Source organism: Babylonia areolata, chromosome 18 (assembly GCF_041734735.1).
Source record: "Babylonia areolata isolate BAREFJ2019XMU chromosome 18, ASM4173473v1, whole genome shotgun sequence".
NCBI lineage: Eukaryota > Metazoa > Mollusca > Gastropoda > Neogastropoda > Buccinidae > Babylonia > Babylonia areolata.
In genome coordinates, this window is record NC_134893.1 from 39,445,083 (window position 1) to 39,459,849 (window position 14,767).

General features: G+C 44.0%; 1 protein-coding gene across 4 annotated transcripts in view; it reads left to right on the top strand.

The window, feature by feature from the left end:
- Positions 1–13,568, top strand: part of LOC143292761 (nicotinamidase-like) — a 27,615-nt gene extending 14,047 nt beyond the window's left edge. For 3 of the 4 annotated variants that reach the window (XM_076603307.1, XM_076603306.1, XM_076603305.1), the window contains exons 2-7: positions 3,246–3,390; positions 5,394–5,553; positions 6,443–6,657; positions 7,219–7,372; positions 9,451–9,537; positions 10,541–11,488. In XM_076603307.1, coding sequence (XP_076459422.1) covers positions 3,247–3,390; positions 5,394–5,553; positions 6,443–6,657; positions 7,219–7,372; positions 9,451–9,537; positions 10,541–10,689 — 909 coding nt within the window. In that variant the 5' untranslated portion in view covers position 3,246 and the 3' untranslated portion in view covers positions 10,690–11,488. Of the gene's footprint in view, positions 1–3,245; positions 3,391–5,393; positions 5,554–6,442; positions 6,658–7,218; positions 7,373–9,450; positions 9,538–10,540; positions 13,317–13,379 lie in introns of those variants that run through there. The other variant, XR_013056681.1, reaches the window with a different exon arrangement.
- Positions 13,569–14,767: the final 1,199 nt, after the last annotated feature.

A 14,767-nucleotide genomic window follows, 5' to 3' on the forward strand; every position in this document is an offset into this window, starting at 1 on the left:
TTGCTGATGTATGTGTCAGGATGTTGCTGATGTATGTGTCAGGATGTTGCTGATGTATGTGTCAGGATGTTGCTGATTATGTGCTGTATGTGTCAGGATGTTGCTGATGTATGTGTCAGGGTGTTGCTGATGTATGTGTCAGGATGTTGCTGATTATGTGCTGTATGTGTCAGGATGTTGCTGATGTATGTGTCAGGATGTTGCTGATGATGTAATGTATGTATTTATCAGGATGTTGCTGATGATGTAATGTATGTATTTATCAGGATGTTGCTGATGATGTAATGTGTGTAGTGTATGTATATGTCAGGATGCTGCTGATGATGTGATGTATATGTCATGATGCAGCTGATATGTATGTCAGGGTACAGCTGATATGTGTCAGGATGCAGCAGATGCATGTGTCAGGATGCAGCCGATATGTATGTCAGGATGCAATTGTTGTATATATGTCAGGATGCAGCTGATATATATGGTAGGATGCAACTGATATATGTGTCAGGATGCTGCTAATGATGATGCTGGTGTGTCAGGATGCTGCTGCTGCTGGTGATGAGGATGATGACGCTTATGTATGTGTCATGATGATGATGATGGTGATGATGATGTGTCAGGTTGATGATGATGATGACACTTATGTATGTGTCATGATGATGATGCTGGTGATGATGATGTGTCAGGTTGATGATGATGATGACACTTATGTATGTGTCATGATGATGATGCTGGTGATGATGATGTGTCAGGTTGATGATGACGATGACACTTATGTATGTGTCATGATGATGATGCTGGTGATGATGATGTGTCAGGTTGATGATGATGATGGCGCTTATGTATGTGTCATGATGATGATGATGGTGATGATGATGTGTCAGGTTGATGATGATGATGGCGCTTATGTATGTGTCATGATGATGATGCTGGTGATGATGATGTGTCAGGTTGATGATGATGATGGCGCTTATGTATGTGTCATGATGATGATGCTGGTGATGATGATGTGTCAGGTTGATGATGATGATGATGGCGCTTATGTATGTGTCATGATGATGATGCTGGTGATGATGATGTGTCAGGTTGATGATGATGATGGCGCTTATGTATGTGTCAGGTTGATGATGCTGGTGATGATGATGTGTCAGGATGATGATGATGATGGCGCTTATGTATGTGTCATGATGATGATGATGGTGATGATGATGTGTCAGGTTGATGATGATGATGATGATGACACTTATATATGTGTCATGATGATGATGCTGGTGATGATGCTGATGCTGATGTATGTATGTCAAGGGAGCAGGCTATATTCAAATCTTGTGAAGGACAGGCTAGACTAAGAAGAACAGATGCCAGAAATGAGTCCACACTTTACCGGGACTTTACTTGAACTTAAGAGGGCAGGATGATTTGAGTACTCCAAATCGTGGAGGTGGTTGAGCATCCATACGAGCGAGGGGGCAGGCGAGGTTGTACGCCCCGTCTCCTAGGTAACGCCTCGGGCAACAATGAGGTCCGCGCACGGTTTGAGAAAGGAACAGGCTTTCGGGCACCAGGGTGGACGAGCTTTTGTTGAAGCGGTTGGACGGTAACTAGGAAGCTGAATATGTTAGGGGGAATGTTGCAGTTCTCCAATCTCAGGAATAAAGAGAGTTTATGTATTTTTAACCAATTGAATAGGAGATAAACAGTCCCTTTAATATTATTACATCTAAATATGAAGATTTGTTGATGTTGTCAGGCGGAAGCATATATAAATGCAAATAGAGTTTAAAGTGAATAGATGTGCAAGAATTTTGTGCGTTTTTATGTTGGAAAAGCAATGGAAATGCTGTGTCACGGGAGTTGTCACGTGATATACAACCCTACACACTACGGGAGGATAAAAGTAGCCACTCAGGTGTGTCAGTATAGGAACTTCTGGTCAAGACCCACAGAGCGAGGGAGAGAGAGACTGGTGAGACCAAAGGTGGAGAGATAGGTCCGAGTCGTGGCGTGAGGTGATGGGAGAGAGAGAGAGACTGAAGCGAGAAGGAGTGAAGAAGGAAAGAAGACAGGGAAGAAGAGACATTTTCCCGTAGAATGTCCACAAAGACGCTTTCCAGCCTGTCAGCACCAGAAGATCCAGAAGACAGACCGGGGGCGTGAGATTATACAGAAATGAGCGAAAAGGACATTCCAGACAACCTGATTCTTGGAGCCAGCTACAGTCGGCAAGGGTGACTGTTGGTGTAGAACTGTGTTGTGAGTGTGTGAATGGAAAACTGGCCTGGTGAGAGAGTAGATTATCCCTGGATATAGGATTATGATTTGAATGTATATTGCCTTTGAAATTCCATGTTGTGTGAAGCTTTTGATTTGACGTGTGTAAATTGATGATTAAAAAAAAAAATCAGTATATAAAGCGTATAAATGTATTCTGTGTTCTCGGCTAACGCACAGTGGTTGTTTGAGTGCACAGATGTGTGCTTGATTGAGAAGCAAACCAAACCTGTGAGCTGACCCTGACAACAACAAATTCACTTAAACAAAACTAAATACACAGTTTTCCTCCAACCTGGACAATGTGTCAGGATGATGCTGATGCTGATGGTGTTGATGTACGTCGTGTCAGTATGATGGTGATGTGCATGTCTGGATGCTGCTGCTGCTGCTTCTGATGATGATGATGATGATCGTGTCAGGATGATGATGATGGTAATGTATGTGTCATGATAATGATGATGTTGATGATAGTGTTGATGTATGTGTCATGCTGCTGCTGCTGCTGCTGTTGATGTACGTTGTTATGATGATGATGATGATGATGATATACGTGTCAGGATGGTGATGATGACGATGATGATGATGCTGTTGATGTACGTTGTCAGGATGATGATGATGATGATGATGATGTACGTGTCAGGATGATGATGATGATGATGATGATGTACGTGTCAGGATGATGATGATGTTGATGTATGTTGTCAGGATGATGATGATGATGATGTGCGTGTCAGAATTTATGATGATGATGATGATGTGCGTGTCAGGATTTATGATGATGATGATGATGATGTACGTGTCAGGATGATGATGATGATGATGATGATGATGTGCGTGTCAGGATTTATGATGATGATGATGATGATGTACGTGTCAGGATGATGATGATGTGCGTGTCAGGATTTATGATGATGATGATGATGATGATGTACGTGTCAGGATGATGATGATGATGATGCTGTTGATGTACATGTCAGGATGTTGCTGACGGTGGTGGTGGCCGTGGTGGTACTGACGACCCCCCAGCTGACGGTGAGGGGCCACAAGGCGGCACTTCTCATCATTGACGTGCAGGACTGCTTTCTGCCCGGGGGCAGTCTGGCCGTGCCGGAGGGGGAGCAGGTGTGTGTGTGTGTGTGTGTGTGTGTGTGTGTGTGTGTGTGTGTGTGCCGGGTGTGTGCCGGGTGTGTGTGTGTGTGTGTGTGTGTGTGTGTGTGTGCGTGCGTGCGTGCGTGCGTGTGTACGTGTGTGTGGGGTGTGTATGTGTGTGTGTATGTGTGTGTGGGTGTGTGTGTGGGTGAGTGTGTGTGTGAGTGTGCGTGTGTGTGTGTGTGTGTGTGTGTGTGTGTGTGAGCGTGCATGCGTGTGTACGTGTATTGATGTGTGTGTGTGTGTGTGTGTGTGTGTAGATCTTTACTTTCGCAGCGTCTCGATGTCTGTCCAGTGTCGGACTCTGTCTTTCTTCTGTCTTTACCTCTCCCCGTCATTTCCCAGTCCCCTCTCTCCACTTCTCTTTGCCATCCTCCCCTTCACTCTCTCCCGTCTCATATTTCACAAACTTTGTCTGTCTCACTCACTCACTCATTCGTGTGTGTGTGTGTGTGTGTGTGTGTGTGTGTGTGTGTGTGTGTGTGTGTGTGTGTTTTCCGCGGGCGTGCGCCTTTGTATATATGTGTGTGGGTAAGTTTGTACTGGATACATGAATACGCTGTCAAAATTTTGTCCCTGGAGACTGAGATCACGTGTGGGTCGATACCAGTGCACCCAGCACTCCGTGAAACGATCCCCCGCCACAGCCTACATCATATCTCCATCAGGTCTCCTGTGCTTCAGGCGAAGAAAGCCGCCACCCACACCGCTGAGAGTGCTGATGTTGGCATTACTGACTTCCGGAATCTTTTACACAGGAAAACAGTCTCGCGTGCTGCAATTTTTTTTTTCTTTTGGCAGGTTTTGGCGTTGTTCTTTGTTAATCTGTTATAACACTTTCCCCAGCCCTTACGATTTTTTTTTAAAACGTGTATGGTCTCAGAGAATGCTTTGGATGCCAAGACCGGGATGATAATAACAATTGAAAGCAACTGACCGGCTAACTAATTTAATAACTAAGTAACGAACGAAGGAAAATCCGGACAAACGAACGTACGGATGGATGGACGAAGTAACTGACTGACTAGCTTATCAAATAAATGAATATAGAACTAACAAATGAACAAACGAACAGGCGAACGAACAAACTTGTACGAACGAACGGACGGACGTAGGGATGGTTGGACGAATTGAAAGACTAGCTAGTTAAGCTAACCAAACCAAAAGTAATAAACGAAACTCACTCACCTACTTAGTAAACCCATTGAATCAGGTTACCGAGAAAATCATTCGAGTCTAAACGTTGTTCCAAGCCCTGACTCAAGCCGTAATTATCTTCCAAACTTACCTGTAACTCAAGTAAAATAGATGATTCCAGTTAATTGATAGACGTACAGCCCGTACGTTTCAGATGATTCCTGTGAATTGATAAAGCCCATGATGTTACATGTCATTCCAGTAGAATTTAGATATATCCTACATGTTGTATGTGATTCCGGTGATCAACAGTCGATTCAGCCCATATGTTGCATGTGATCAAATCCGGTGATCAACAGCTGAATCAGCACAGCCCACATGTTGCATGTGATTCCAATGCCGTGATCAATCAGCTCATATATTCCAGGTGATTCCTGTAAATTTATGTTGCAGGTGATTCCAGTAAAGTTATGTTGCAGGTGATCCCAGTAAATCCATGTTTCAGGTGATCCCCCCTAAATCCACGTGGCAGGTGATCAAATCCATGTTGCAGGTGATCCCTGGTAAATCCATGTTGCTGGTGATAAATCCTTGTTGCAGGTGATGCCGGTAAATCCATGTTGCAGGTGATGCCGGTAAATGCAGGTGATGCCGGTAAATCCATGTTGCACGTGATGCCGGTAAATCCATGTTGCAGGTGATCCCGGTGAATCCATTTGCAGGTGATAAATCCATGTTGCACGTGATGCCGGTAAATCCATGTTGCAGGTGATGCCGGTAAATCCAGGTGATCCCGGTGAATCCATGTTGCAGGTGATCCCGGTGAATCCATGTTGCAGGTGATCCCGGTGATCAACCAGCTGCGGGAGGAGCATGGGGAGAGGTTCAACCTGGTGGTGATCAGCCAGGACTGGCACTGTGCGGACCACGTGTCCTTCTTCAGCCAGCACCCCGGCTCGGCGCCCTACACCGTCCTCAACCTCACCTACAATGCTCAGGGTAGGTCTGGCTGGGAGGGTGAGGTGTGTGTGTGTGTGTGTGTGTGTGTGTGTGTGTGTGTGTGTGTGTGTGCATGAGCGCCTGCGTGCGTGCATGTCACTGTGCGCGTGTCCCATCCATCTAGCCCTACACAACGATGTCTCACAAAGCGGAGAACTGATTTCGTCATGACTTCTAACAGAGAAAGCAGAGATTGGAATATATTGAAAATAACCAATGATTTTGGTCCTTGTCTGGAAGGAAGAACAAACCTTAACAACAACAACAACGGTCATTACGTATATGTTACACGTGAGTAGCAGTAAAAATGTGCTTCAGTTGAAACTTGTGTGTGCGTTTGAAACGAAGTTTTAAAAGTTGGTGATTTTTATACGATTTCAGTTCAAGATCATGGGACAGTGAATTTTATGGCGGGCTGTATGACCACGAACAGTTGACGTTTCATTGACAGACAACTGGAATTCGGCACGGCTTTATCACATGGCGGTCATTTTGAAATATACCGAGAGGGCGAAATCATTCTAATCTTTAATAACGAACACTAGGTATTGTTCCTTAAAAGTCAAACAGTATCACTACTGAGCTTGAAGTTATGTACTTCTGAAGTGCAAAAGTTAATGTCATATTTTTGCTACTTAAAGAGACAAAGTTCAAACCAGAGCTGCCCGGGGGAGCAGAATTGACTTAAAGTTGAGTTCCATGAAGGACTGGAATTGATTTTAGTCAAATAGATTTGAACGCGCGCGTACACACACACACACACACACACACACACACACACACACACACACACACACACACACACAATTCGACATGGTTTTGGATTCAACTTGATTTCGTTTTAAATTGAAATGAACTGACTTGAAATCGATGTCCATGGACCGTGAAGGACAGCTGTGTCACGGAGAGCACGTGCCCAGCCAGTTCCCTCACGCCGTGGACTGTAGCGGGGTGGACCTCTCTGACCGTCTTGTGGTGCCCCAAACCCTCTGGCCCGACCACTGCGTCATGGACGTCACTTCCGGCCCCACGTCCGCAGCCTTCTCTCCCTTGTTGACAGTCAAAGACTCCGACATCATTGTGAAGAAGGGGCATTCGTGCGGGGTAAGAGGGGGGGGGGGGGGGTGGATATTGGGGATTAAATGTGACTGCGGGGATTTTTCATTTTATTCATTTATTCAGTTGTGTTTAATCATGTATTTATTTATCTATTCATTCATTTTTAAATTTTTTTGTTTATAGAAATGTAGTCAAAGAATGGATTATCACACTGTTAATATTGATTTAATCATGAGGTGCTTTTGGTTGTTTGTTCTTTGGCAGAGGATGATTTCACACAGACATATTTCGTGTATTTTTTAACCTCCCTGTCTGTCTGTCTGTCTCTCTCTCTTAGTGTGTGTTACGGAGGAAGAGGGCTTTCAAATCGTGTGATTCTGACTTCGTTCATCTCTGGTGTACGTGCGTTCGGGTGTGTGCTTGTGCACACACACACACACACACACACACACACACACACACACACACACACACACACACACACACACACTCATCAAACGGACAGGAAATTATTCATGTTCTGTGAAGAAGAAGGAGAAGAAAAAGGAGGAGGAGGAGGAGCCAAACCAAACCAAACCAACAGAACTATTTCTTTCTGCGGCACAGCTGGACTCCTATTCAGCTTTCTACGACAACGGGGGGTTCCATCAGACAGAGCTGCACGGCATACTGCAGGCCCACGGCATAGAGCTGGTGGTGGTCACTGGCCTGGCCCTGGACTACTGTGTCTACTACACCTCCAAGGATGCACGTGCTCTGGGTAAGGAGACGGTGGCGTAACAGCTTCAAACTACCCCCCTGTTAGGTTTTTACCCCAGGGTCATTCTGGGCTAGTCTCGAATGACACCTGGTGTCTTTTTTTGTGTGTGTGTGTTTGTCTTTTTTGTCTTTTTTTTTCGCTGCCCCATCATCTGCACCGTTTCAGTGGCATTACTCCCACTCATTCCGAGTCCCCCACACAGCCACACCCGGGTTCGTATGTCGCAGTCTCAGCGCCGGCAGTCCATTGGGAACCATCGATGTTAGGTCACCTGGGGTCATTCGTGTCCAGTCGAGGTCGGCGCCCTTAGTTGGAAATTAGATCCATCCCCAATCAATCAAATCAATCAATCAAAAACACTTTATTAATCCACATGGAAATTAAGTTGTGCAATCACAGGCTCGTTGCAAACACTAGCATAAAATCATCATGCGCAACATAAGAAGAGATTCTCTTCTACGGGTTGAATCAAGCTATTGAAAGAAAACAAAAGAATTAGGTCCAGCCCCTTTTCTTCTAGAGCTCAATCGAGCTATGGAAAGAAGGAAGGGAGTCATTCTGGACAAGCCTTTATTCACCTTTCCATCTCTTCTCCATTATACTCCGACGCAAGCAAACGTGCGGAAAATGTTGATAGTCTGTATTGATCGTACCTGTGGTGAAAATGTTGATAGTCTGCATTGGTTGTAAATATGGGGAAAATGTTGACAGTCTGTATTGATTGTAACTGTGGGGAAAATGTTGATAGTCTGTATTGATTGTACCCGTGGGGGAAATGTTGACAGTCTGTTGTATTGATTCTGTGGGGAAAATGTTAGTAGCCTGCATTGATTCTAACTGGGCCAAATCAATTTTGTCGCTCGACATGGTTCGGTTGTATATGGGGGTCTCGGAATAAGCGGCGTGAGAGTTATGCCATTGAAACGGTGCAGATGATGGGAGATTTTTTTTTAATGACGATGGAGGAGGATGGTGATAGCAGATCTGTATTGATTGTAAGTGGGCCAGCTTTATCCTGGACATGGCTCGGCTGCATATTGGGGACTCGGAATGAGCGGCGTGAGAGTAATGCCACTGAAACGGTGCAGATGATGGGAGATTTTTGTTTTTAATGACGATGGAGGAGGAGGATGGTGATGGTCTGTATTGATTGTAAGTGGGCCAAATTTATCCTGGACATGGCTCGGCTGCTTATGGGCATGGGAGTAATACCACTGAAACGGTGCAAATGATAGGACAGTTATTTTTATTTTTATTTATATTTTTTTAGAATGATGATGAGGGAAGAGGATGGTGATGATAACGAGGCTAGAATGACCCCCATATCCATTTCGAGGGTGGAGGTTTGGGAGATGGGGGAAAAATCCAACTAGAGGGCGTCAGTTCTGACTCGTTTAACTTTACCCTTGAGGGTCTCTCCTGGCGAGTCTACATAGACCCCGTGGTTAACCAGGGCTTGCCAGGTTTGACCCTCGGGATAAAACCCAACGAGGAATCCAAATGGCTGTTACAGTGGTGTTTTAGAGTGTTCTTTCTGTCTCGGGACCTTCTCTGCGATCAGGTCTTTCCGGTCTTGACCGTAAAACCCACCTCTTTACAAAATAGCGTCCCCTCTTCCTTCCCTGTTCATATTTGGAAGTTTGTTTCGTTTTTGTTTTTTGTCTTTCATCTCTCTGAAAGGGAGAAAAGCATGCGTTTGAACGGCTGGTGTGGAAGTGTGTGTGTGTGTGTGTGTGTGTGTGTGTGTGTGTGTGTGTGTGTGTGACGAGCACGTGTGTGTTTTGTATGTATGTGTTTGTGGAGAGATAGAGAGAGAGTGAGAGGGAGAGACAATGAGAGAGAGAGAGATTGACGGACGGACAGACGGAGAGAGAGAGAGACGAAGAGACAGAAAAGAAAGACGGACAGACAGACAGACAAACAGACAGACAGACACACACACACACACACACACACACACACACACACACACACACACACACACTCACACACACACACACCCACACACACACACACACACACACACACACACACACACACACACTGTACACTGTGGCTGTGTGTTGGGGGTGTGGCAGGCTACAAGGTGCTGACAGTGACAGACGCCTGCCGAGGGGTGGCCCCGGAAAGCACGGCTGCCGCTTTAGAGGACCTGAAGGCTGTCGGTGAGTGTCTCCCCATGCTGCGGGCCACTTCTTACCTCAAAGAACATCATCATTGACGTCGTCGCCGTTGTTACCATCGTCATCGTCATCGTTGCCATCATGAGCAGCATCACCACCACCACCACACCACCACCACCACCATCGTCGTCGTTACCACCACCACCACCACCACCATCATCATTATCATCATCATCACCACCACCACCGTGGTGATGATGATGATAGAGGTGGTGACCATGATGGTGATGATCATGATTAAGCGATGTTGATGATCATGATGGTATCAAGTGGCGGAGATGATGATGGTGATGATGAGATCTAGTGATGATGATGACGGTGAAGGTGATGACAATAGTGGTGGTGGTAGTGATGATAATGGTGGCAATGATGATGATGGCTTTGGCGATGATGATGATGATGATGATAAAGTGATTACAACGATGATCAGTGATGATGATAATGATAATAATGCTGCTGATGGTGATAATGGCGGCGATGAGGGTGTTGATAATGGTAGTGATGATGCATGATAATTGTGGTGATGATGATGATGATGGCAAGGACTGACGTGATGGCAATGATGATGATGATGGTGGTGATAACAGCGGCGATGAGGGTGTTGATAATGGTGGTATGGTGATGATGCATGGCAATTGTGGTGATGATGATGATGGCAGGGACGTGATGGCAATGATGATGATGATGACGATGATAATGGTGGTGGTGGTTATGATGATGATGATGACGATGATAATGGTGGTGGTGGTTATGATGATGATGATGATGATAATGGTGGTGATAATCGTGGTGATGATGCATGATAATTGTGGTGATGATGATGGCAGGGACGTGATGGCAATGATGATGATGATGATGACGATGATGATAGTGGTGATGGTGATGATGATAATGGTGATGACGATGGCAGGGACGTGATGGCAATGATAATGATGATGATGATGACGACAACGACGATGACGATGACGATGACGCTGGTTGACAGGTGTGGAGCTGGTCCAGGCGGGGGACGTGGAGGGGGGCCTTCAGGACAGTAACCAGGTGGCAGGACTCTTCAGCCTGACCTCACTGGTCCTGACAGCCCTGCTGCTAGGTCTCATCGTCGCCCTCCTCGTTCTCACCGCCAAACCCTGAACTGGTTCTGGGTACATGACGCAAGGTGCAAGGTTCGTGGCACGTGATCCAAGGTTCAAGGATCAAGGTTAAAGGATCAAGGTTCAAGATTCAAGGTTTAAGGTTCAAGATTCAAGGTTCAAGGCTCCAGATTCAAGGTTCAAGATTCAAGATTTAAAGGAGAAGAATACTGTATTAACTCTAAAACTAAAAGAGAAAATTTGACACGTTTGCTGATATGATAAAATGCGACATAAGAGATAAACAAGACATTGCATCCACAGGACAAACTGCTCTTTAAAGAAAAAAAGGGGGCGAGGGGGGGGATAAGGGGCTCAGCACTCCCTGAAATGCCGGAACCCTGTTTTATGTCGTAACAACACACACACACAGAGAGAGAGAGAGAGAGAGAGAGAGAGAGGGGAGGATGGTTTATTCATGAGGCCATGGCCCCTTGTGTAAGTGAAAACATGCCATAACAAAATGTTCAAGAACAAAAGCAAATTTCCATGAAACAATACTGGAAATGAGAGGTTATGGTACATAATTTGCTACAATGTTATAGTTTCTCATATATATATATATATATATATATATATATATATATATATATATATATATATAGAGAGAGAGAGAGAGAGAGAGAGAGAGAGAGAGAGAGAGAGAGAGCAGAACAAAAAGCAAGACTGAGAACGAGAGCTGTTTTTATTAAGCAAATTCCAGTTGAAACAGAACCTCAGAGTAAAACTGCGTAAGTAGCTGAGAGGAAGCTTTGACCCATGGCGTTCAGGAACCAGGAAAGAGAAACGGAACAACAACACCGAAAAACGATTGGACGAGAGTGTGAAATGGAGTCACGTGGCACACAGTCTTTCGTGAAGACTGATCGGATGGCTCGTGTACTCTGTTGTGTTCCCCCCTCCGTCCCCCCAACTCCCTAAACCCTCCTACCTTCTCATTCTTCTTTTTTAATCTTTGTGTGAGAAGACCACCCGAGGAAAGAGAGTGGAGATGTTGCAGACTGTACTGCTGTGTTGTATCATATCCTCTTGTCCTTCTCCTCTTCCTCCTCCTCCTCGTTCGTCAGATGTATATCATATTATTGTTGTATCGTCACAACACACTTCTCTGTTTGAAATTTGGGCTGCCTTCACATACACGTTGCCATATTTCAGCTCCAGTCTTTTTCCTGTTTTTTTTTGTTGTTGTTGTTGTTGCTGGTGTTGTTTTTATAGTCGAATTAGAATTTTTTTGTAGGGTGGAGGGAGGCTGAAGTGGGGGCAGGAGTGGAGGGGTGGGGGTCGGGAGGAGAGAGGAATGGGAGGAAAAACCTGGTACTGGTCTGTTAGAACCCCAGGGACCCTCGCTTTACAGACAGGCTCTGTCCTGTCCGCTTGTCCTGCTCTGTGTCGGTGAGGGTCACTGCTGTGGGCATGGGAATGGTGATTCAGCTTCAGGACACTGTTACATGACATACCTCCCTTTCATGTTCCGTCGCATCCTGTGTTCTTCTGACATGGCACATAGTTGTCGCGTCTGATAGCCGCCGCGTCGTGGCTTGACCATGTTATGTTATGCCGCCGCCGCGACTTGACGTGCTATGCTGTATTCTGTTAGCTGATGTCATTATATGCTATATGACGTGAGGCTATGGTGTTGTGTTATATGACAATTTTATCATCTGCATATGATATTATATGATATTCTATTACGTTTACAATAATTACGTTATATTGTATTGTTATGTGTTGTAGTGATATTAAAGCAGTATTATAGAGATATATTATATCATAATTATCGTCTTGCATAGTATAGTATAGTACAGTATAGTATTATCAAATATATATCTGTTATTTTGATAGCTTACCAAAGAAAACCATCAAAAGCAAGCATGCAATCAGAAAATCAGTTTAAAACCTTTGGAGGTGTTTAGAACCTGTATTTTAGGCTGTTTCGCCAAAAAAAAAAAAAAAAATTTGGCCATATCCTTCAGGAGCCTTTCTTGCATTTCTTAAAAAAAAATATATAGATTGACAATCAGTGCTGACGTTTTTCTTGGTTCGTTGTTTTATTAAAGAGAAGAAAACTTCTTCCTTGTTGTGATGATTTTGGGGGGATGGTGGTGGGGGGGGGAGGAGGGTTTAGAATTGTTTTAGTTGGATGTGCTCTTTTCCAGATGAACACTGTCCTTGGTATGAACTGTTCAGTGACTTGTCTCCTTTTTTTTCCCCCCCATCAACAATTACTCTGAAATTGTTTATCAGAAAAGTGCCGCGCTGTTTCGATTATTATGCATTGATTTACATTGACATATTGTCCGTTATGGAATCAGTAGAGTGTTGTTGTTTTTATGCGGGGAATGAGTTTTCATTGAGTTGATTGATCTGTGTATGATTTTTAACAGAATGAAATGTTGGGACCTTAGCAGCCATGTCAGTATATGATTTCAAGTTTTGCGCGATGTCTATTAGCTACCATGCATTAATATCAATGTTCCAGTTTACCATGCCTTTATTATATTTTTTTCGCATGAGCATGACATGAACACATCCTTATTTTTTGGATTGTGATGTATTGAGAAGGAAGTGGGTTTTTGTCAAACCTCTCTGTGTGTATGTGTGTGTGTTTGTTTGTTTGTTTGTGTGTGTGTGTGTGTGTGTGTGTGTGTGTGTGTCTTCAGTTTAACGTCTTTCCACCTGAAGTGATATTAGTTGTGTGTGTGTGTGTGTGTGTGTGTGTGTGTGTGTGTGTGTGTGTAGCATTGCAAGCATTTAAAGGACTGCCCCCTTGTTTTATGTTATTTAGAACCCGAGTTGGCCTTAGTAGTCAGCCAGCTTATGAAGATGGTTTGATTTGCGCTGGTACAAATTTTACATTACAATTACACATTAACGACCATCTTTTGTGTTGTTACTTTCTTGTGTGTGTGTGTGTGTGTGTGTGTGTGTGTGTGCGTGCGCGCGCGCGCGTGCGTGCGTGCGTGCGTGCGCGTGTGTGAATGACCTGAACACATGTTGTCCATGATTGTAAATTGTATGTGTATCGATTATTTACTACTTAGTTACCTATGTGTCTATCGTTATTTTGTTTATGATGCCAAGCCATGCAACGTGCACACGTTCGCTCTTTAATTGATACTTTCTGGTAACTGGTCTTTGCTTCGATGAGCAGCAGCTGAAACTATCTGTGCCTGTCAAGTTGAACAAACACCATGTTCAGTTACAATGTTTCAAATGATGCTGGTTCTGGATTCCGAAAACGCTGTTACCCTTTGGAGCTGCCCGAACGTCTTGTAATAAGATGCCATGACCACGTTTTTCTTGTTCGTAATTAAAAGCAAAGAAATACAAATTCTAGACAGAACACATACAGTGACACTAACTACATTATTGACGTGTTTACTGCATATGAATATTCGAAAGTTCACACTGAATTAACTAGAGTGAACATAAAAGACAATTTGAATCGACTGTTTCACTAAGGTCAGCCTTGTCAACACTGGTTTGTGCAGATCTTGACATGCTGCAAAGCCTGACGCGATTGCAACGTCTCTTTTACCGACGAATTAAAAGAATTTCTTAAATAATCATCGACGTGTTTACTGCATATGAATGTTTTTAAGTGGATACTGGGTTTACTAGAATGAATAGAATAGAGAAATTGAATGGACGGTGTCGTACTTTCGATGATTGTCGAACACGGATTTCTGCAGATAGATCGAACACATATTGCAGTGTGTTTCAGGCGATGGGAACGTCTCCTTTACCTCGGACTTGAAAGAAATTCTTAAATGCCCGAGATATACCAAAAGAACATGATTTAAACGGAGTTTTCACTTCGATTACCGTTCTCGGTTTATTCTGCTTAATGTATATACTTAAATAAAAAATTTTTTAACATCATCGTTAAATACCGCGTTAGCGCAGTGTACATAACCACTCGTTCTTGGCCCGAACATCCTAGGTTCGAATGTGCTTAGAAGTCTTTTTTTTTCTTTTTTAAGCGCGAAGCTTTATATAATTATAATAACTGTAACCAAGCGCTTTGCTTGCTTCAGATACTGCTTCACGCACAAGATATATAGCAGACGGCTTTTTCA